This window comes from Pongo pygmaeus, chromosome 11 (genome assembly GCF_028885625.2).
Source record: "Pongo pygmaeus isolate AG05252 chromosome 11, NHGRI_mPonPyg2-v2.0_pri, whole genome shotgun sequence".
Lineage (NCBI taxonomy): Eukaryota > Metazoa > Chordata > Mammalia > Primates > Hominidae > Pongo > Pongo pygmaeus.
The window spans coordinates 82,344,248-82,369,309 of NC_072384.2; the positions used below are offsets into that span (position 1 = coordinate 82,344,248).

At 39.7% G+C, this 25,062-nt stretch overlaps 1 protein-coding gene across 1 annotated transcript in view; it reads right to left on the reverse strand.

Annotated features, from left to right (window-relative positions):
- The window catches only part of PDE1A (phosphodiesterase 1A), a 478,638-nt gene extending 453,778 nt beyond the window's left edge, over positions 1-24,860 (reverse strand). Inside the window, exon 1 of the mRNA XM_054478968.2 lies at positions 24,666-24,860. Coding sequence (XP_054334943.1) covers positions 24,666-24,688 — 23 coding nt within the window. The 5' untranslated portion in view covers positions 24,689-24,860. The remainder of the gene's footprint in view (positions 1-24,665) is intronic.
- Between the last annotated feature and the right edge of the window lie 202 nt (positions 24,861-25,062).

The following is a 25,062-nucleotide window of genomic DNA, read 5'->3' on the forward strand; positions in this document are numbered from 1 at the left end:
AATACTATGCAGCCATAAAAAATGATGAGTTCATGTCCTTTGTAGGGACATGGATGAAATTGGAAATCATCATTCTCAGTAAACTATCGCAAGGACAAAAAACCAAACACCGCATGTTCTCACTCATAGATGGGAATTGAACAATGAGAACACACGGACACAGGAAGGGGAACATCACACTCTGGGGACTGTTGTGGGGTGGGGGGAGGGGGGAGGGATAGCATTAGGAGATATACCTAATGCTAAATGGCGAGTTAATGGGTGCAGCACACCAGCATGGCACATGTATACATATGTAACTAACCTGCACATTGTGCACATGTACCCTAAAACTTAAAGTATAATAATAATAATAAATAAAATAAATAAAAATAAAAATAAATAAAAATAAAAATCACCTATTAAGTGTTCCACAGAAGACCCACCTGAGGTAAGCATATTGTGGTGATTAAATTTTTGCACAGAAGAAGTTGAAATTGGGATGATTTAAAACTTGGAACTCAAAATTAACAAGAATTGGGTCACAATTCCTATCAAGAGATTCAATAATATTACTAAATCCTTCAACCTCTGATTTCCTGGTCAGAAATCAGAGATATTACGTGATCTCATTTGGAAAGCTGGCCAATGCTACTTTCTCTTATTAGTTAAAAAGGCAGCTCTAGAGATCTTGCAAGGAGCCACAAGGAGTTGCAGAGAGAGAACATAGCAGTGTTGGACTTAGAGAGACTTCAATTTGAATTCTAGCTCTACTTCTGACTATCACTGTTAGTTAAAAAGGCAGCTCTAGAGATCTTGCAAGGAGCCACAAGGAGTTGCAGAGAGAAAGCACAGCAGTGTTGGACTTAGAGAGACTTCGGTTTGAATTCTAGCTCTACTGCTGATTATCTCTGTGACTTTACAGGCAAACTACTTAACTTAAAGACTCAGATTCCTTGTCTTTAAAAAGAAGATAATAATAATCACTTGGACATCGTGCTGTAAGTCATATGTGAGATGATGTGTGTAAGTGAGACAGACGGTGGCTGTCGTCACCTCCTCAGGCCACTAGTGTCTGAGAGAGCTGTGCAATGCTCACCAACTAAAAGGGAATTGACAGGATGTGCCAGAGAAGAGTCAGAGACTTCTCCAAAGTGAACTCTGCCCTCTTGGGGTGATGGGAGTCTCTTGCCAGCAACTGTCAGCACTTGTGGTTGAGGCTCACCTCTCAGCAGAAAGCCTGGGCATTGGCTCTCCTCTGTCCTCACCCAAGAGCAAGTGCCTCAAGCTATCTTGAGCACAGGAGGAAAACCCAGCCCAATCATTAACTCCACAAACAGAACAGACTCAATCCACTGTGAAAGGTGATATGAGAAAAGCTTTGTTTTTGAGCTGGTTCTACAAAAACAAAAATACACAAAACAAAATCAAACAATAAACCTGACGTAAAAAAAGTAAGAGCGTTCTTCAACTTCTTGATTTTTTGAAAAATGTTATAAAGCAAAAGCTTTTAAAACCTAAATAGAGGAACACAGTAATGTTTTAACTTCAGTAGGAGAATAAGAACTGCATATAAATTGGGAGGAATTGCATTTCAGCTCTAACTCTCATGTATATCCCATTTAGTCTTTAATATTTGGCGACAATCACCTGGAAAGAACTGACATCTTCCAGGAAATTTCATCACACTAGAGATCCTGATGAAAACTAGATTCGTGATAGCAACGTGTTCCATAAAGTATCTCATTCAAAAATTCATGGCATGTTATTTTTATGAAGTGTCTTTTGGAAGTCTCAACTCCTATTTGGGAAATTTTTATTCTTCAGTGTCCTCAATCAGAGATTTCTCCATTAAAATTCACATATAAAAATTTGTATATGAACCACAGAAAGTGATCATATTCATGAGTCAAATAATAGATTTGTCTTAAGAACTACTTAGGTTTGAACACTTGTATTTCCTCATTCAGAAAGCGATTCAGAACTCTTAAAAAAATTGATAGTCTATAACCACCTTTAAGAAAGTGGGTTTTCAGTCCACTTTCTTAATCTTACATTTTCTATTCCCCACCCACATGACTTTGCTTTTCTCCTGGCAAAAATAGATAATAACACAAGGAAAACAAGAAGGGCAATATCTGTGCTGATTATTCAGAGAAGCAAAATATTTCTCATCTTTGTATATTCGTTGGTGGCAAAAATAATTTTCCTCTTTGTTCCCATAGATACAGTAAGTCTGATTAGTAATCAGAATAATAGATCATAAATCACAAAGCCAGTTAAATATCATCTGTCCTTATGTAATATTTTAAACATATTCTTGTTTTACTAATTGGTCCCATTTGTTACAATAACATGATTTTGAAGGGTGATTTGATTGAAATTTAGATGCATTTCATATATACATGTAGAAAAAAATGGTCTTACCATGCTTGACCACGTGTAAACTGTGATCGAAAAGATATTATATAGATGATATAGAATAATGTATACCTATTTCTAAGACAGGTCAAAATACTGAATGTTTTCTCATTTCCCATATTAGAAGCACTTTCGGTTCTATCTCCCTCATCTTTCTCCTATAAATTATGAGGTATTCATTTTCAGTATTCATCCCGAGTAAATAATCTATAATATTCAAATAGAATATTATTTTTTTAAACTTCAAAATTGAGTGACAAAAATATCTTACGGACATTAAGGAGAAGTCAAGGCAATGTAAAAGAGCAATTAACTAGAAGGGATAAGAAAAGGACAATAAATATTTTAGAGAACACATCCCAGCCTGAACCTTGTGCACTACTCCACTCAGCCCACCATGCAGACTACCACTATCAAGGAAGATTGGCGCCTCTTGCTCTCCATGACTTTGCTTCTGAATCACGCTTCTTGTTCCTTGTCTTAAACTGCTTCCAAACCTCCCAATTATCTACTTTGACTGTCTATTTTTTCTACTACTTTCCTCCGAGGACAACTTTGCATTGCCTGTTACATGTTACACTGAACATGGTATTATTTGTAGCTAGGTTTCTCAATCTCAGCATTATTGACATTTTGGACCAGACAAGCCTTTTTTATGCATTATAGGATGTTTACATCCTACAGTGGCCTCTACTGACGAGATACTGCCAACACCACCCCTCTCAAATATGGTCAATCAAAAACATCTTCAGACATTGCTGAATATACCCTAGTAGGCAAGATCAATGACCCCTAGATGAAAATCACTATTTTACACTGACATTTATTTATTTATGCATTCATCCATTTGATAAATGTTTATCAGATGCATATTATGTGTCAAATACTGGACTACAATAGTAAGAAAGATACAGTGGTTGCCCTATCCTAAAGTCTGGTTCTAAGTGTGGACAAGTAATCTGTTAATTATAATTTAGTATATGAAGAGATAAAAACAAAGCACTACTAAAGCATAATGAAAGGGCACGTAACCCAGTTTGGCAGGGGTTGGGGGTGTAAAGCTTTTCACAAAGGAAAAGGCACTTAAGCACATACAAGAAAGATGAGTGGTAATTAGCTCAGTGAAAAATTTAAAAGGCACAGAGTGCTCCAGACAAAGAGACCAAGTAGGCAAATGCCTGCAGGTCAGCATTATCGGGGCACTGAGAACAGTAAGCAGGAACCAGGTCACACAAGGTCTTGTGTTTCATATTATGGAGTTTGACTTTATTCTGAGGATAATGATGAGCTATGACCTTGCTCCTCAGGACAATGCTAGGTGGGGTCCCCTGCCCTGACTCTTATAACTTGAAATAAATGTCCTTCTAACATACGTCAGTCCTTGGGTACTTCCATGACAGCCTAGAACCTCTCCAACACAGCACTCTTTTCAAGCTTTATCCACTCTTTTAACAGGTCCAATACAGAGACCATCAATCTTCCAGGTCTAACCATAAAAGAATGAGAAATTCTCTCTACAATTTAAACTAAAATGATTCGACATTTTTCACTATTGCACAAATAACTAAATTCTAAAGTTATTCCACATGGTTATAACTGAGTGGGGTACCAACTTTTCTGTGCACTAACTAAGAATTAGTTCTTTAAGAATATAAAGAAAGTTAATTGTCATTTACAGATGAAACTAAGAAAAAATCAAATCGATGGCTGATCGGGTTTAGACAAGTTCTACTGACTTCCCCTTTCCTAGTCTTCATGTTATATCTAGTTATATTTGTCTAGAGTTCACTGGGGAATTTCTGAGCCACAATAACTCAATTTTTAAAAAATTACATGTCTAATACATTCATTACATAAGCAATGGATTTAATCTTTGTGTGAATTAAAAACACTAAATATGCAGGCAATGTTTGTTTAATATACTACACAACTAAAGAAGACATTTAGCATGAGAGAGAAAACAACTTGATGTGACTTTGAATAACATCTGAGTCACAAGGAAGAAAATCAAATAAATGCTCAACATATTGGGAGAATGTTTTTAACCAAGCAGTGACTGTGTTTTAACAGAATGTGGTTTTGATAGTATCAGTTTGGAATGTGAAGGATGAAAAATTGGTAGCATTGCTTTGCAATTAAGTATCCTTACTCAAACCAAAGCTTTGTGGAATATGTCTACTTGCAAGTAAGTAAGTTTGAATTCATTTCCTTCTCATCATCTGTTCACTACAGCATAAAACAGGGAAAAAGAGAGCGCTGGGTAAAATAAAACCAGAGTTGAGCTTTTCTCTCTCCAGTTTTGTAAAGATTCATCTTTTCATCTGGAGTAAGTGGCTCAGGGATCTTTACTTTTGATCTTTAGCACATTTCAAAGTGATTCTTGTCCATTGATCTTTCTCTCACAGGTGAACAAAAAGTTCCTGGAGTTTTAAATTTCCATAAATTCTGCTACATTTTAAATTTTGAATATTTAGAAAGACTCTAAAGTGCTGGAGAAATTAACCTTCCCCTGAAACTCTTAGTACTTCTGTCTAAATTTTCTCAGCAAAAATACACTTAAATATCACTGCAGGTCTTAAAAATGAACAACCATATGACCCTTTTTCATATTATCTGTCACCTAGTATTTAAAAAGTATCTCATCCTTTCTAAGTGGTCATATCTGAATGTCTAATTAAGATTATAAAACCTATTAAAGGAGGTTAGAACTGAATTCTTTTTTCCTAATAGTATTTAAATTTTAAAAGATATTCAACAAAAGGTAATCATTAGGTAATAATTTTAAATAATAATTTTTAGCCAGGCGCTATGGCTTACGCCTGTAATCCCAGCGCTTTGGGAGGCCGAGGCGGGCAGATCACCCAAGGTCAGGAGTTCAAGGCCAGTTTGGCCAACATGGTGAAACCCCATCTTTACAAAAATACAGAAATTAGCCAGGCATGATGGCAGGTGCCTGTAATCCCAGCTACTTGGGAGGCTGAGGTGGGAGAATCACATGAACCTGGGAGGCAGAGGTTGCACTGAGCCGAGATGGCACCATTGCACTCCAGCCTGGGCGACAGAGTAAGACTCTGTCTCAAAATAATAATAATAATAATAATAATTTTAATGATCTTTTGACACAATTATAATTTTTTTTAACTTAGCAAGATTGGGCCTGAAAGAGAAAACAGAAGGAAAGATAGCAGAGGAAGAAAGGAAAAAGGAAAGGGAAGAGGGAAAGAAAGAGAAAGAAAAGAAAAAAAGGGGAAAAAAAGAAAATGAAGGGAGGGAGGAAGGGAGGGAGGAAGGGAGAGAGGGAGGAAGGAAGGAAGGAAGGAAGGAGAAAAGAGGTATGATTGATGTAATTCATAGAAACTACAGTGTGACAATCTCCACTGAGATTTAGAATCAATGAATAGTGTGAAAGTGTAGAGATTCCCTAGCCCAAAAGATCAAATCCAATGTTAATGAATATAATAATACCCTTAAAGAAAGATGTCCATTATGACTTGGTGGAAGATATGAAAAAGCAGGGGTATTCTGTCATAAAATCATCTAAAATGAAAATTCAAGGAGAAAAAGAAAACTAGAAGTGCCCATCCAAGCCTCATCCAGGAAAGAAAGCATTTTAGCCAACTGTACTTAGAGTAATGCAATCCCATGAAAAATGCTCTTCCTGTCAGGGAAACAAGGACATTAGGCTAAAGAAATTTGTATCTGTCTAAATCTCACTGCTCTGATTCTGATTTCAGATGGATGTGCCTACAAATCGAGAATACTCTCATTTAAGAATGCTCATAAATATTGATATATTAAAATTTCTATTCCATACATCAGTCCCACAAGCCTGGTCAATGGAAGTCCATCATACCAGTGGTTAACATACCCACCTAGAGTTACTATACCAGATTTAGGATAACATACACTTACTAGGATAATAATCAGCCAGGCTTCCTCCAGTGGACATCCTAACCATGCTATTAGCTTTTGGTGCTCTCCATTTGAAATTTCTACAACTAAAACTCGTCCATTTCTTGTCAACATTAAGCAATATGTACAAACCATAAAGACAAGTTATAGGTGTCCTTTCTGGATGTTCTTCCATCATACATAACTCTCTCTGTGTGCTAGATTCTTTAGTAAGTAGTGGAGACATAGCATACCCACCTTGATATAGCTCACAACCTGGCAGAGGAGACAGAAATGTGTATAAACGTGGTTAGGCATGGTGGCTCATGCCTATAATCTCATCAATTTAAGAGGCCGAGGCAGAGGGGATTGCTTGAGCCCAGGAGTTCAAGACTAGCCTGAAGAACAAAGTGAGACCCCCATCTCTGCAAAAAATTTAAAAGTTAGCCAAGCATGGTGGTGCCCGCCCATAGTCCCAGCTACTCAGTAGACTGAGATGGAAGGATGTCTTCCACCCAGGAGTTCAGGGCTGCAGTGAGCTATGACTATGCCACTGCACTCCAGCCTGGGCAACAAAGCCAGACCCTGTCTCAAAAAAAAAAAAATGTGTGTGGACATGATATAGTATGAAAAACACTATAATGGTGCTTTGTGGGAGTGAAATTGAAGCAAGTGGAGGGAGAACTTAATTCTGCATGCAACTCAGTTGAGAGGGATCAGTTCTACAATTTAAATAACCAAGAGACTTTACCAAACATTCATCATTTTTTTTCATAAAATAAAAGCAATGATTGCAGAATTTGTACTTATAGATGTTCTAACTCATGAATGGCTACCCCAGATATTTTATATGCAAAGATTTCCATTAAATATAGGGAAAACCTAGTTCTGAGAGGAAAATGTATCTGTTACGTAAAATTGAGAAAAGCATGTGACTCCCATAGTCCCATTTATTTGCACCCACTGATTTGCACTGGAAATGACTTGCCTACTAGCGAAACAACTCAGTTGTGTTCACAATTGGATCTAACATATATTTCTAGTATCACCCACAGTAAGCAAGCCTTGTGTCTATTTTTGCTCATCATTATGTCCACAGGAACTATAACAATGCCTCATACATAGAAGATGCTCAGTATAACCTACTGAATATACAAAACAAATATTTAAGAATGCCAATAGTTCCTTAAGATACTGGGTGGGTCATCAATGTGTTAAAAGGTTGAAACTGGACCTATTCTTTTTAGAACTAACCTAAACAAAATTAGTCATGCACAATCATTAGGATATTTTGATAAATATAAATACTCCCTAATAATGAGGGGTAGATAAGGGCCATAGGTCTTCATTCTCAAAATTTCTTAGTCTACCAGGTGTTCTATTACAATAAGTGTAAGTCTCAGATCTAATTCTGTAATACACTCAAACATATATTAGCAAGCAGGCACAAAAACAGTTAAGTCCCAGTTATTTGACCTCTTGGAAACTCCAACTATCGTGTTCCATCAAAGATTCACTTGAGGGAATTGCAGCAGTATTCTGGCAGCAAGAGTCAGCTAAATTTCTAGTCAGAACCAGGTGACAGAATCCTCAGTTAATGGCTACACATGGGACTAAATAGCATCCTAGACCTGGGATACCACCCTGATGGGTCTAGGCTAGGGTTTCTCTACCTTGGCACTACCAATATTCTGGGTTGTATAATTCTTCATTGCGGGTGAGTGATGAGATTTTATACATTGTAGGGTTTTCCACAACGCCCTGGGTATCTACCCACTAGATGTCAGTAGCAGCCTCTCCCCCAAGCTGTGACATCCAAAAATGTCTCCAGACATTGCTAAATATTTTGGGACAGGAGGTTGAGAGGCAAAATCATCCTAGTCAAGAACCACTAGTCAAGCCACTGGTTCACTGGAAATTTAGTCTCTTTTTAAGTTAAGTCAGTTGTGCCTATGCAACATTTCTAACCAATTCTTACATCTTGAGCATTCTCATTCCACCAGTGAAGAATCATTTCTAACATTGCTTACAACATAATTAGGACACCTACCAGTGCTCATCAGAAAGCAAGATATGAGAGTGCTAGTAGCAGGTGCCTCTGGAGAGTGCACTCCTGATTAGATTCTTTCAAATGCTAACTAACTGCTTGTGGTGGGTGTATGCCTGATTAGAGTATTTCAAATGTTAACTAACCATCCTCTGACTTCAAATCAAATAAACAATTTTTCTCTAATTTTGATGCCAGCTTGGTAGTGCCCCCAAGCACCTCAGAGAAGCAACCACTGGAAAGCTTAAGGCTAAACTCTCAGGAAAAAAGTGATAAAGCTGATAGCAATAATGCAAATACCTTAAACACAAACATACATGCTGTAATCCTACTGGTAGAACAACTGAGATGTGGCATGCTCTACAGTTTCTCTCCAAGTTTTATCCAACAAAAATGATTTTGCTCATGCACAAGCATATTCATCATAGCAGGTGTTCAGTTCAAAGAATGAATTATGGGCAAAAGTTTTGCAAGTATATAAAGTAAATATTTGAGTATTAAGATTTAAATGGTGCTAGATTCCTATATCCACATGGGGTGCATTTACACTTGAACTTGGTTACATATCTTCCCAACACCAGCTTCCATGACTGAAAATTAAGAGGTGGTTTTAGATTATTTCAATTTTGAACTGAGTAAAAGTATGATTATGCTGACAAAAGACAGCTACTCCCCATCCAGGACTGGATATTCTGGAGATGTTTTCTGCATACAAAATACAGGAAAAAAAATAAGGACAGGGCAAATCAATGAATCCAATGAAATAATCACAGCCACATGGAGGTGTTTTGGATAAATTATACTCCTGGTCAGGGTGGCAGAGGTTTTATGCCTGACACAGAAAGAAAAAGAAAGAGTGAATCAGAAAACAAGTCAAAAAAGGAAAAAAGGTAGTTGATACATTTGTCAAAACAGACATCTCTTTCACACACACTGTTCTGCCTCTCTGGACAGTGTACTTGAATCTGCTAATCCACCCAGTTAGGAACTGAAAGCATAAAAGGACGAGGTGACCCAGAGGCCTTACCCCTAAAGATAACTGTGAATGCCAGGGATGGTGCCCACCTAGAAGGAGGTTCAGTTGACCCTCTCGGGAGAAACAGGAATAAATTCTACCCAATAATTAAACGTATCTACACACAACACCATTAATGTACACTGATTGCTTAGGGGATAGTGAGAGTTCTATGCCCCTGAGAGTCTTCCAGGGAAAAAGACTGGGCACAAGTGTTGTTAAAAACATAGAAGGTATTATCTACCCAGAAGTGTTAAAATCATTACTGTACTTGCAGTGTCATCCCCAAACAATCACAAATAGGTTAGCTCTTTTTGACTTCCCTATCACCTGCTGGTGGAATTTGGGATCAAACCTAGGGATTAAACTGGGCAAGTCTGCACTTGAATCCAGTTATAGTTTCCTTTCATTACTAAAGAATCAGAGAACAGATATTGTCAAGAATACTAACAGAAGAGCACTGCAGGTGAATCAGAAAATTGGGAGAGATTGGCAGAGATCATATAGAAGCCCCATCAATCTACTACTGTATGAATTAAGTACTCAGGAAATCTAGACTAGTAGATAGGATAATGTGGTTCCACTTAACATAAGGACAGAATAATCCCTTCTGATGAGTCAGACCCGTGGGAGGGAATTTGTGTTGGATTTGAAAAAACTCCTTTGGAGTTTCTGCCAAGCAGCATCTTATACTAAAAAGATATATAATTATGTAGAGTGACTAATTTACTTTTGCAGACCCCTTACGTGTTACATGAAATAAAGTCTTCTGTTTACCTGTTTGTCTCTACCACTGGGACCATGTCTTACAGGACAGGGACTGTGTCATCTGCATTCTTTTGTCTCTGTAGTGTAACACAATGTGAACACCCAATAAAGGTTTTTTGAGTGTTGAATAAATAGGCAGGCAAGTCTTTATGCAGAAAAACTAATAGCATCTGCACATTTGAGTATTCCCTTGTGTGATTCCAGGCCATTTCTGAAACTTCAAATAAAACTGTCTTGAAAATACATGGGAGTCACTTTTTCTATCCAGAAGTAATTTTTATCTGTTCCCTTTGTTACTTACATCTGTTTATTAGTAATTAAACTTATGAAAGGGCCCTTAAATCTAGAAATCTAATATAACCATAGATTCTTTTTACTTTATAAACAAAAAGACCTGCTGAAATAATACGGTGAGATTAATTCTTTTCAAAGCCTATATTATGGTTTATGATCTAAATATATTTTAAACAACTTAGTCCTAAATTTATTTTTCATTTACTTTTAACACTCATGTGCATTAAATATAACCCAAATGATTTATTTATTTCTAGATTGCCAAATGTGAAGATAATACCATAAGCTTACAACTCTCTAATCTAAAATGTGGATCATCTCTAGATAGAGTCTAAGTATGGCACTTTGCACAAAGTATTTCTTGGTAAAGATTTAAGCAATTGTTGAAGATCTGTGCTGTCTCCTTTCTAGTCCTCACAGCAACTCCTACACAGTGACTACTGAGTAGTACTCCTTTGTGTTAGCAGCTGGCTTCCTTATTTCAATATATTTTAAGAAACCTCTAAGTTGCAAACTAAAGCCCTATTAAGGTATTCTTCAAATTCTTTTTGACTAATCTAAGATCTAGTTTCAACATGACATAACTTTTCTTTGTCATATACAAATCAGATATTAAATGAACACAAAATGAATTTCCAAAAATAACTTATAAAAGATATTGGCATTTCTATAGGACCACTTCTTGTATAAAGGTATTTAATTAGACCTATAATATGTAACAGCAGGATTTTTTAAAAGTTGTTTTTAAGCAGGCACAGAGTCCAACTTATTTAATAACTCATTTAGCACAGAGATCTACCATTCAGAATGGATGCTGGTGGTCCTAACACTGGACCAGGTCCTGAACTGCTCCTTCATGCTCCTTATTAGTTTCTGGATAATGGGAGGCCTGGGTGAATTGCAGGGATTCAATGGAATGGTAGTAGGGGGCACTCAGGTAATCGAGGCAATGGCTATTTATCAACAGATAGATTTTTGCAATAATTTAACAACTGTGCATAGTTAGTAGTACACGTTCATATAAAATAAGCCCTGTGGTAAGCCTTTTTGTTACTTTTTTTCTTCTAGAAAAGAAATGGACGATAAAGACAATTGAACTAAGAGCCATTTCACTTTGAGGAAGAGAGTACCTATCCTATTTCATAGTGTTCTCAGGGATTAGACATAATCAATTTAAGCAAGGCCTGAAGCTTCTGCAATTGAGGAAGAAAATGCTTTTTAAGAAAAAAAACATATTTCTTGTGCAAATTTTACAAAAAAACAATAGGACTATATGAACACATTTCTAGAGTTCCTCCCAGAGGACCTAAAGCTCCAACTTCATTATCATCACTAAATCCTCCTCTGCTGATTGTCCGAAAGAAATTGCATAACTGATTGACTCTTTGAAAGATTCTCCTGTGCCCAATATAAATTTTAACCCTAGCAAACTGAGAAATTTATTAAAATCCAGAATTAACATTACATGTGACATTAACTGTGTTTTTATATAGTAAACAGGAAAATAAATAGGTCAAGGCTGAAAATGAGATAATATATGCTTATTTTCTGATCCTACTCAATCCTTTTCAACTTGGCTAAAGATTATTCTTATAGCTTAGAATGGGGAACTCTATAGCGCCCATAAGGCTGTCTCTTTCTCCCTCTGAAGTCTGTGTTTGAAATTCTTTCCTTATACAAATTGCTATGGACTCACTTCAAGCACCAAACTAAAATTCAGCTTTCTCTGGCCATCAGGTGGATCTCTTGATATGACTTGCTGGTGGGTGAGGGTGATTTGTCTGCTTTCATCTGAAGGAGGAGGACTACCATTTTGACATCCAGAATAAAGATTAGGAGGGTGAGGAGATGACTGTAACATTGGCCTCCTGTCAACGCTTATAAAATAGAAGTTCTCAACCCTCACAGCACAGCAGAATCAACTGATGCTGGGGCCCATCCAGACAGATGAAACCAAAATCTTTGGGGTTGAGGCAGCAGCACTTTCAAAGGAGTAACTTAAAGTAGGTGATTCAAGGTGAGAAAAACCACTATAAATTTATAGTACAAGCAAATAAAGTCAAAAGCTAAAACAGCAACAACAACAACCAACCTTTGTTTCATAAGGGAGTATTTGAGACAGAACAGGCATAAGGAGTGTTACTTAAGTCTCTAAAACAAAGTCTAACCAAGTAAGGTACATTCTTTGGTACGCTGGACCAGGCAGCTATGAAAGGTCAAAGAGAGTGAACACATGGAGTGAGCATGGGTGTTTTGCAGCAAGCAGCTGCAGGCAGAGCACTGACAAGCAGCCCTTCAGGCAAAGGGGAATCCGAAGAGCACAGAGGGATCAAGACAGTGTTCAGGGCATGCACCCACAGACTCTTTTGAGGCACACATGAGACATACCTTCCCCCAGGGAGGCTGAAGACTTAGGTGAGAATTTGCAGGGTCTTAAAAGTGCCAGCCACATCACAAGGGGAGAAGGAAAGCCAGTGAAATTTGAGCTATTGATCCTGTTACCAAAGTGGTGATACTCTTCAATAATTGGTTTATACTTTAAATACTTTTATATCTTTAACGTAATATTCACTATGTGCAGGTAACTCCATTGAAAAACAAATAAGGCTATCAAAGTTGAGGGCCATCGGTAACTATGAGGCTACTGTATAATATGAGCTGTCTGCATGAATAATAAACTGGATGGATGGATGGATGGATGGATGGATGGATGGATGGATGGATGGATGGATGGATGGATGGGAAAAATGCCAGAATTTGGGCAAGGACAAAGAGATAAGGCAAGAATCAACAGCTGCAATGAAAGCTGTAGAGTAACTAGAAAGCTGTTTTTTAAAAAATAGAAGCAATGAGGTGTGAGGCATAGAACTTTCATATAAAGAATCTAAACACACTGCCAGGCGCAATGGCTCATACCTGTAATCCTAGCACTTTGGGAGGCTGACTGAGGCAGGTGAATCTGTAGAGCCCAGGAATTAAGAGTCCAGCCTGGGCAACATGGCAAAACCCCATCTCTACTAAAAATACAAAAATTAGGTGGGCACAGTGTTGAACACCTGCAGTCCCAGCTGCTCAAGAGGCTGAGGTGGGAAGATCACCTGAGCCTGGGGAGACTGAGGCTGAGGTGAGCCATGATCATGCCACTGCATTCCAGCCAGGGCAACAGAGTGAGACCCCATCTCAAAAATTTAAAAAAAAAAATTTTTTAAGAATCTAAACACATTATCTAAAAATGATTTGGAGTTTCAGACTTAAGAGCAATTATGAGAAATGAGTTTGACATCAAAATCTTAGAATTGCTGAGGAATTTTAATTCATGGAGACAATGGAATGTACCAGGATAGGTATATGACTTATTCTGGAAGATACAGACTATGTGGTTGCTATGCCTCACTAAGGGGAAATACATCTGAATGGTACATGTGAAGGAGCCATCAGTAGGTTCAAAGGCAAGACTGGAGGAAACAGAGAAGCCAGCGCTTGCAGGCTATTGCAGAGGAAGAGAGGAACTGGTGGGCCAGGACAGGGCATGAGAGCTGAGGGGTCCTGGGAAGGTCCTGAGAGGTGTGGGGGAAAGGGAGTAAAGAAAGTAAAGAATACAGGGGTAGAGAGACCGTTTCCACAATACCCACCTCATAATTTTGCCCAAAGTCCACTTCTAAATTAAGAAGTGTACTTTTTCACATGTAAATAGAAATCTCTAGATGTTAACTTTATTTTGAGTAATATAAGACATCCTTTGAATTACAAACTTTTCAGGCATTGTCAAGTCCCCAGGGAAAATGACGCAACCTTCAATATCTTCCCTACAACAACTGTGGATGGTGAAGCTCAGAAAAAATCCTTCCACAAATAGAGACAACATAGTTTCTTTTGCATTTATCTTTGGTCATTCAGCAGTTTGGAGACTTCTCAAAAGGCACTGAGGCGTTAAGAAAATCCTCTTTTCATCAAATTGCTCTGTTCTCCCATGAAACTTTTCTGTTCTTTTAGAACACTTTAAAATTTCCTTGTTTCAGCATGTTAAAGAATGTGAAATTTAAGAGACTAAGTCAGCCTACTGGGTCACCAATGCAAAATTACTGCAATCTGTTTCTCAGTTTATCAGGCTCCCTAAAGACCATTAAGTCCTATGCACAGCCATAACAGCTTCATCTTCAAATGCTCAGAAACATAGCCCAGAAATTAAAATGGGAGTTTAATTTACTCCTTCTTCTGTTCAACCCTTAATCTTTTTTCCAGTGCTTTTGCAAGCTGATTTACTTTAAATTGCAATTATCCTAAGAAGAAAATTGTAAAGGAAAAAGAACAAGGTTCTCAACCGGGCGCAGTGGATCACGCCTGTAATTCCAGCATATTGGGAGGCCGAGGCGGACGGATCACCTAAGGCCAGGAGTTCAAGACCAGTCTAGCCAACATGGGGAAACCCTGTCTCTACTAAAAATCCAAAAATTAGCTGGGCATGGTGGTGGGCACCTGTAATCCCAGATACCTGGGAGGCTGAGGCATGAGAATCGCTTGAAATCTGGGAGGCGGAGGTTGCAGTGAGCTGTAATGCACTCCAGCCTGTGTGATGGAGCGCAACTCTGTCTCAAAAAAAAAAAAAAAAACAAGGATCTTTGCCATTAATTCTGCTTTCACGCTCTCCCTTTCTCATATCGCATGTTCTATACTCCCTATCAAGCTCTGCCTTTTTGAGTGTGGGGACAGGGCAGAGTAGGGGAATCCTCGCCCTACCAAAGCCTCTGATGACTACTTCTTCCACTAAGCTCCTGCACCACTGATTATTTTAACCATTCACTTTATACTGAGCATGTGTATTACAGTTGCTATTACTGCATAACAAATAACCACAAAACTTTGTGGCTTAAAACCACTTTACTATGCTCCTGGATTCTGTAGGTCAAGAATTAAGATAGCACACAGCTTATCTGTGCTCCACAATGCCTGGACTTCTGCTGGGAATTACTCATGGGATGGAGGCTGGAGTTCTCCAGACAGCACAACCGCTGCCGTCATGCTGGCTGCAGCAGAGAGACACAGCTGGGGCTTCATGCTCCATGGAGCCAGTGAGAGCTCTGCCCCTTCTGAGTTGGGGCAGGAGCTCCCCAGGTGTCGCTGCAACTACCCAAACCGTGGCTGCAGACTCACGCATCCTGCACTCTTGGGGGCCCAGGAAGGCCCCCACTACCCTCACAGGCTCAGAAGTGACTGCGCCCACTGCCTGGCTTCTCCCTGCTATGGGTGCCTGCTCCCATGACTGGTGGTGGATGCTGGCTCTGCCTCAGTGGGACTTGAGCTGGGGCTGTCAACTAAAGCAGCTGCTTGAGCTCTCCATGTGGCCTGGGCTCCCTTATACCATGGTGGCCTTAGTGTAGTCTTTTTCTTTCCTGGGCGCTCATCTGCAAAAGCAAGACAGAAGCTACAATGCCTTTTATGACCTAGCCTCCATAGCTATGCAGGCATTTCCTCTGCATCTATTGGTTACAAGTGAATCATTAAATCCAATCAGATTTAAAAGAAAGGACATACATCCCACCTCTCAATGGAGTGCCAGAGAACTTGTGGATATGTTTTAAATCCACCACAATGTGCTTCCTTGTGTTATTATTTCTCATGTTATGTCCTGGCTTTTAAGCTTTATATTGTTTAAACTGATAAAATTTTCAGAAATAACAAATAAAAATACAGAATGCCCCCCACTAGATTTGAATTTCAGATGAATAGGACATTCTTTTACTATTAAAAAAAATTATTTGTTGTCTATCTGAAACTTAATTTTAACTGGATGACCCATCTTTTATCAGACAATCCAACCCAAGCACATATCCCTGTGCTATAGGCATCAGAGAGGTTTAATTATGCCAGTTATTGACCCAAATGTAATATCTGATTAGATTGCTAAATAATTACATGTACCAGATCTCTAGACTCTACTCCCTCCATTGCAATCATAAAAGTAAAATCCGATATTCCACCTCCAGATCTTCAGGTTGCTACTTCAACATGACAGGAAAGTCCCTTGAAGCCTGGTCTAGGAGCACAGTCCTACTTTACGCCCAGGATAAAAATAAATCCTTAAGTAAAAATTTTCAGGTTTTAGAGTTTCCATCATTGTTAATTAGATTTGAACACTCTACAGCAAAGTTCTCTTTGGTTTTGAAAATAAAATTGGGTAGTTTTATAAGAGCTGATTATTAAAAAAATAAGTAATGCTATTTCAAAATGCTCCTGCTTTTTTTGTCATCATCAACACATTTCTCTTTCTGTACCAGTCTGTTGCAGAATATTCATTTTCTGAAAGGTTTTTTTCAGGTTGCTTACTACAAAATTTTCAACAACAGAGGACCCATAGAGAGGACTCAAAATTATTGTAAGTTGTTTAGACATCCCAAGCCTTGTTTATGCACTGAATACATAAAAGTATTATTACTGTTTTGTGGGAATTCACATTTTAATCTTCATATTTATGTAGCTGAAAGAAAAATATTGAGTTGTCCACTGGATCTCCTTTACGGAGAGAGCTGTTTTACTCATAAACATATCTTCAGGTTTGTTTACAAAAATTAGGACTTTGGGGGATGGATTTAGATGACAAAGAAGAGTTTTAAAAGAAAAGTGCTCATAAAATGAAGAAACAAAATCAGAGGTTGAGCATGATTGAGTTACTGAGACAGGGTGAAAAGAAAAAAGTTCAGAAGAGAAGTTAGCCCAGCCATGCACTGAAATACATGTCCCCTAAAAGAAAAGATGACCACTTTTTAAAAATACATAAAATGTTAAACAACATGTGGTAGATTGTTTGCAAGTTGGCTCAATAATTCTTCTTCCTATAACCTTTTCCTTGATTATCCCCTACCCAACACTGATTCTGGGCTGGGCCTTCAGTCTTTCCTTGATCAATGGCAAATCTGACACAGGCAGAGATTTTTTAAGTGCTCACGTATTAAGAACATGTCTCTTGCTACTTTTCAGAACTTTGTGGGTGCTATCACGTTAAAAGCCAAGGCTAGTCTGCTAAATAATAAAAGAATATGGTCCAGTTGTTACGGGATCTTTGGGGTGTCACTTTTCTGGCCGGAAACCTCTGGCTGGTGGTGCCTTTGCCCACCTTTTGCTCAGGCCCAGCTTCTTCCACCCACTCGGCCTAGCAGGCTGCACTTGGATCACACTACCAGCATGGATCCCACATCTGCCAAGGGTGAGCCAAGCATGGAGCCGCAAGGGGTGTGTGAGCGACTGAGTATAGGGTCCGCCCACTGCACACAGTCATACTGGCTGCTGCAGTGTGGCAGGCAGCTCCAGGCGCTGGCACAGGTGCCAGCTCTCTGCGAGGCTGCAGCTGGACCAGCTATACTGCAAGCAGCTTTCCCAGCTGGCACCAGGGAATGCAGCAGCACCCAGAAGCTCAGAGATTCCAAAAACCATAGGGCTTCAAAGAGGGAGTCACGGCCCTGAATCAGGGAGCTCCCATGTCTAGGCTCCCCAAAGGGCCTCAGCTCTTCTCTTCACCAGCAATGTGGTGGCCAAGGGGTATGTTTCTGTCCTGTGTCTGTTACAGATCTTCTAGACTTGCCATTTGGTGGGCCCCAAATTCTTGTCCTGTGACCAGGAAGAATGAGGCACACAGACAAATGGAGGGTGAGCAAGATGAAGAGGAGCTTTTTTCAGCAGTAGAATAGCTCAGAGACCTGCTGTGGGTAGCTCCTTTCTGCAGCCAGGATGTTCCAACGAGTGTTCAGCCTTCAGCAGAGAGGAGGAGGCCCTGGGGTGGGTGGCTCCTCTCTGCTGGCAGCTCGTCCTATCCTCTCTGCAGCTCTTAGCAAAGTGGAGACCCTGGAGTGGGAAGCTTCTCTCTGCTGCTGGTCATTCCATCATCTGCTCATCTCTGGCTGAGCCCGGGACTTTTATGGGTCCCAGAGGGGATGAAGTCGCACCAATTGGTCCATGGGCAGCCATGGGTGGGCCCAGAGAAAGCACCACAAGTTCCCACTCCACTCCATGGGACTGGCAGCCCAGCCCCCAGCCTTCAGGCCCTCCCTGGCCTAAAGGTAGGGTCTCACTGGGGACCTTCCCCCTTCCACCCAGGAATCTGCCTGCCTCCTGCTGCCATTCATGGTGCCCAGGTTCAGCCCCAAATTTGCTCCAAGATGGGAGCAGGCACTGATAGCAGGGAGAATCCAGGCAGAGGGAGCAGGCACTTCCGAGCCTATGAGGGCAGGGCCCCCATGAGTACAGGATGTGTGAGTCTGCAGCCACGGCTTGGGCAGCTGCAGCAACATCTGGGGAGCTTCTGCCCCAACTCAGAAGGGGCAGGGCTCTCACTGGCTCCATGGAGCATGAAGCCCCAGCCGTGTCTCTCTGCTGGGGTTGTGCTGTCTGGAGTGGCCACTGCCATCAGTCATCCCTATCACCCCAGTCAACTTCCAACACCAACTGGTCAAATTAAAAGTAAAGCCATTCTAGAATAATCAGCCCTCAGATGGACATGGAACAACTTGGTCAACCCACAGATTCAGGAACAGTAACAAAATGATTTTTAGCTTAAATTTCTCGAGTGGTTTCTCATGAAGCAAAAGCTAACAGATGCAAATATCTATTATCCAATTTTAAACTGTACACTGTACTATGACACACTCTTATTTTTTTGGTCCCACATATCCAATAAAAATTTTCTAGACAATCAGCCCATGTTTGGTGGTAATTTGGATGCAGAATAAAATTGGACAATGGCAGTAATTTAAAGATAGAATAGTGGGAGAACAGGCATGAGAAAGGAATTAATAGAGGAGAAGATAAATGGTACAATAGACAAAGAGGATAAAACAACATTAGAAACTCAGGCCAAGAATAAGTGGCTTTCATGAAACTGAAGATATCAGAAGAGACATTGGGTTAGAGGTTGTAGCCAATTACGTTAAATGTAAGAATACGATATGAACTCTGTTGACCTAGGGAACATCTAAGAAGCTGACACTAGGGTTGCCCTAAAATACATAACACATACATACATACATATATACATACATACATACTAGCTTGGTGGGGAAAGCTGATATACACTCTCTCTATGTGGTCATCTTTGACATTAATTTGAAAGGCAACTTGGCCAGAATTAAAGATGAACCCAGTTCATAGAATGACAAAAGTCCTGGCTATAAGTTAGGTGTGTTCTTTTATTGTTTCTAGAAATTCTCTCACCTTTCTTGTCTGTAAATAATTGTTTAGGAAAATATTATTAGTTTTGCTGATATTCACGCCCTAAAAATGGTATAACTGAGACAACATTGATTACTACTGGAGGTTAGCACAGAAGAGGTGAGTTGAAGTTTTTTGTTTTTTGTTTTTGTTTTTGTTTTTGGAGATGGAGTCTCATTCTTTCACCCAGGCTGGAATGCAGTGGCGCCATCTCAGTTCACTGCAACCTCCACCTCCCAGGTTCAAGCAATTCTCCTTGCCTCAGCCTCTTAAATAGCTTGGATTACAGGCACCCACCACCACACCCCAGCAAATTTTGGTATTTTTTAGTAGAGACAGGGTTTTGCCATGTTGGCCAGGCTGGTCTTGAACTCCTGACCTCAGATGATTCGCCCACCTCGGCCTCCCAAAGTGAGTTGAAGTTTATTAATAGTTGCAGAATGCAGGTAAGAAGCTCAAGTAAAATGCGGACTGTGAGAGCAGCAAAATATAAAGTTAATTCTTTGGATGTTTACATTGAAATTTTAGTTTTCTCAACAAGATGTGGTATTAAGTTAAATTCCTTTTTAAAAAAAAAGAACTCAGGTCAACAAGAAACATTATCAAAAAATGTAAACTTTATACAAAGAAAGAGCCAGAATATTAATAATTTTAAAATTGCAGCAATTTAAACTCCTATAATTTCACAGAGTGATGTTTAGATTCCTCTTTCACTCTGAAATATCTCAACCTACTAATACTTCATTGGGTGATATTTTATAAAATAAATTATATACTATTCCTAGAAATTTAGTTTTTAAAAAAAATTTCATACACTTTTCCTAAAGTATACATGACCAGAACTATGCAGGAAGTATTTACAAATTATGAAGATCTTACTGGAATATAAAGGAATAAGAATGTTAATTATATCTGAAAGCAATTATAATGAAATGTAAATAAAATTTTATTTTAATTTTTCATTTGGAATAATTCTGGTTAATTTCTAGTGTCTGTGCACTAAAATAGATATTCCATTTACATAGAGCAGTGCTTAGATAACCAGTCTAATTATTTGGGAGTTATCAGCACTTTAAGCCATTCCTAAACTAGCAATATAAATTTAATACATTACACAAAACATTTCAAGAGGAAATTTGCTATTTCTTGAACATTGCTTAGAATACTAACCGAATGATCTTAATTTTAAACATGCTGTCAATCATTATAATCACAGAAGACAGTCATATTCAGAGAAAAGTAAAAAAGTACTTCCCATGAAGAACTACTTAAAATGACAAAAGTAATCATTCGCTCAGTCCAAGGATATGGAGAATACAGTGGAAAGTGTATTGAAAAAGACAATCAATGAAAGAAGTTATAGGTTTTCAGAAATCAAAGCTTTTAAAAGATAGTCTATAGGTATCTTATTATTATCCCTAAGCATGCTACTACTGATTAATTCTAATTTCTGCATTTGTTGCTAATTGATGAGGAAAATGCATGCCGTATACATAAAATAGCCATTCCTGGTAAGAATTCACAGCATTCTAAGAAATTTAACCCAAGACGGTTTTGAAAGCCAGGTTATATTGGTTTTTTAAGTGTTCCATGATTGTTACTCTTTTTTTTACTCATAAAAGATTTACCAAGTGTTTAGTATTATATGTCAGGTACCCTCAAAGAGTTTTTTCCACTCTAATGAAGAGAATAGAAAAGTGAACCAAAGAAAGATATTTTCTTTCTAACGTTTCTTAAAGTGTGACTTGGTGGCCAGCTTGAGAATCACTTCATCAGTCTCTGGGTGGGGGCCTGAGAGGAGTGGATTTTTTTTTTTTTAATCATGTTCCTTGGTGGATATTTTTCCTCACTAAGATTTTAAAACCACTCACCTAAAACTGACAGCATTTGACCTTAACAATTCATTTCAAGCCCGTCTCTGCCCTGGGCCCTGCCCTGGTCCAATTAGGCCTACTGATGACAAGAGGCCCCTCCAATGCAGAAGGTGACCTCAAGCCCAACCTATCTGTGGTACTACCCATCAGGGCTGCTAATCAAATATTTCTGGTGCTTTCCTCTTCCTACACTACCTGTTCCCTGACAGCTAGTTGTGACCCTGTGATTAGTAGTGGCATATGAGATGTAAACAGAAGTCATTCCAGGCAGAGGTGTCATTCCAGCCAGAGGCTTTAAAAGCTAAAGCATGAGTTTCCATACCCTTTTCTAAATTCCTTCATAACTGTGGAAACACAGGGATGGATTCTCCCTCAGTCCTTGAGTAAGGACAATGTAGAGCACATCTCCAATGGATGGCCTCGTGAAATATGGGTAAGAAATAAACCTGTTTTTTAAGTCATTAAGACATTTAAGTTTGCTTGTTTCCACTATCCTGATAGCTACATAACCACACCAGCTACATAAAGTACAAAAAGTCATCAATCCATTGATCCAGAGTAAAGGGAGAACTTTCAAACCTCTATGTTATACCCTCCTAAATTTCACCCAAGCATCATAGTCAAATTGTGTCCCTGAGTATTCCACAAATCCAGAGCTGCTCACCAAGGGTGGAGTAAAAAGAGAGGAAGGAGTAGCGTTGAACTAAATGTTAATGTGAACTGTACTTATGATGGGAATTATATTTTAGAATCAAAATTCCAATTAAACACACCTGCACATACACACACCAAAACATCTCAAGGATGTCACATCTTCCAGTTCTCATATTTTTTAATGCTTCCAAGGCCTATCTGATTTTCAGACTTACCTCCTTGACTTTCTCAATAGGATATCATGCCATTACTGTTCAATAGGATATCATGCCATTACTGTCACTTAATGACATTTGACTTTATTACAATGACTGTGGAAGATAGGTATGAAATATAACTCTATAGCACTGTCACAGACAGAATAAATTACTCCCCAAGGGATGTATGTATGTATGTAGTTATTTATTTATTTATTTTTGAGATGGAGTCTCGCCCTATTGCCCAGGCTGGAATGCAATGGCGCAATCTCAGCTCACTGCAACCTCCGCCTCCCGGGTTCAAGCGACTCTTCTGCCTCAACCTCCCGAGTAGCTGGGATTACAGGCACATGCCACCATGCCTGGCTAATTTTTTGTATCTTTAGTAGCGACGGGGTTTCACCATGTTGGCCAGGCTGGTCTCGAACTCCTGACCTCGTGATCCACCCGCCTTGGCCTCCCAAAGTGCTGGGATTACAGGTGTGAGCCACTGTGCCCGGCCTCCTCAAGGTATTTATATAATGAAAATTCAAAACCAGTTTTTTTCATTCATTCAATTATTTAACAAATATTTGTAGCTACTGAGGATACAGCAATGAACAAAAGAGACAAAAATCCATGCCCTGTGGAGGTTATAATATAGAAAAAGAAGACAGGAAATAAACAAATAAGCTTATCATATAACATACCAGCAGGTCATAAATACAATGAAATTAATAAAACAAAAATTGTATATCTAAGTTTTCAGAGTGAAGGTGTCTTGCATTTCTAAATAGAGTGGAAAAGGAAAGTATTCATGAGAAAATGGCACTGAAGGAATGGAAGGCCACATACTGACAGCGGAGGGGAAGCTTTTCAGGAAAAAGGGAGAGCAAGTACAAAGGTGTCACCAAAATGCCAGGGATTCAGTCCAGGTCCTGCTGCTCACTGTGCAGAAAGCCTGTCACTGAGACAATAAGTATTGCCAGAGAAGAAGGTGCTGCAGCTGAGGAGATGGGAGACCAGTCTCAAATCCATCTCCCTGATGGTCTAGAATTAAGGGTTTAAATGGCAGAGAAGAAATGTAACTATACGTGGGGGGGAAAAAAAAAAAGACAGGATTTAGGGATGAGTAAGGAAGAGGAATTGGTCAACCAGAAGCAGGTGGTTAGTTAGGCAATTATGATGGGTGTTTGGTCTAGTGTCTCATCGTCCAGATGTGGTGATCTGGTAAGTTTCAGTTCCTTGATACTATCTGGGAAGCCTGATGGTTGGTTTTCTGAGAAAGCAACTCACATAAGATAATTGTAACTTTCTCAAGTTTTAAGATTGGGAGGGCCAATTTCTATGTTTATTCAAAATAAACCATAAATATCAGTTCTATAGGACAATTGGGCCGGTTTCAAAGGCAGGAAACCCAAAGTATGCCTAGATTGTTCGAGGAATAGCACTTTAAGTACACTTAAAATGAGTGCATTTCACTATACAGTTGTCTCTCAGTATAGTGGGGGATTGGTTCCAGAACCCCCGTGTATACCAAAATTCATGCAAACTCAAGGCCCAAGGTCAGAACTGCAGAACCCACATACATGTGAATAGTCAACCCTCCCTATACTGGAGTTTCACATCAATGAATACTGTATTTTCCATCCACGTTTGGTTGAAAAAAGTCTATGTACAAGACCCATGAAATTCAAGCCCATGTTGTTCGGGGGTCAACTGCGTGTAAATTTACCTTTATGTAAATAAAGCTGATGTTTTTAAAATAAAATAAAAGGTTCATATTACAGGATGAGTTCTCATAAAAAGCAGATTCTAACAAGCACTTTACAGCACATGATGTTACTTAGGAAGTGACCTTGGGAACAGCACCTATGGAAGGGGGAGGAACTAAGTGGGAGTGAATAAAGGGAGAAGGCACAATGGGACTTCAGGCCAAAATACAGCCTCTGCAGACTCCATGGGGACTAACAAGACCCTTCAGAGTTATCGTACATTTGGCAAAAATGACCAGGCCTTTATACCTCCACCTGTATCAGTCACTCAGCATGGGCTGAGTCCAGGGAAGGTGGTATTAGGACTAAGAAAACAATATCCCCAAAAGATGCCTTCAAAAACAGCCTCAGAAGCAAGAGTTTCCTCTGACCTTCTCCTGTCCTCCTGTCTCTCAGTCCCATTCTCCCCTGAGGCTAGCCATAGAAACTAGAATCCCTCTTCTCCAAAAGGGGTGGGGGTTGTGGGGTTATAGAAACCAGGACCCCTTTTCCTTGAAAATCTAAAAATATTACTGTAACTTTTCTGCCACTTTTCTGTGGAAAAACTTACCATAAAGAAATTATCTGACCTACCTTGTTTGACTGTAGGTCATCATGAGAGGTGACACCCGGGCTTGCTCTCGGCGCCTCCTCGGCCTTGGCGCCCACTCTGGCTTCAGCCGGCAGCTGCACTGTGGGAGCCCCTTTCTGGGCTGGCCAAGGCCGGAGCCGGCTCCCTCAGCTTGCGAGGAGGTGCGGCGGGAGAGGCGCGGGTGGGAACCCGGGCTGTGCCCTGCGCTTGCGGGCCAGCGCAAGTTCCGGGTGGGCGTGGGCTCGGCGGCCCGGCACTCAGAGCGCCGCCGCACCGGGCAATGAGGGGCTTAGCACCTGGGTCAGCAGCTGCTGCGCTCGATTTCTCGCCGGGCCTTAGAGGGGCTTAGCACCTGGGCCAGCAGCTGCTGTGCTCGATTTCTCGCGGGGCCTTAGCTGC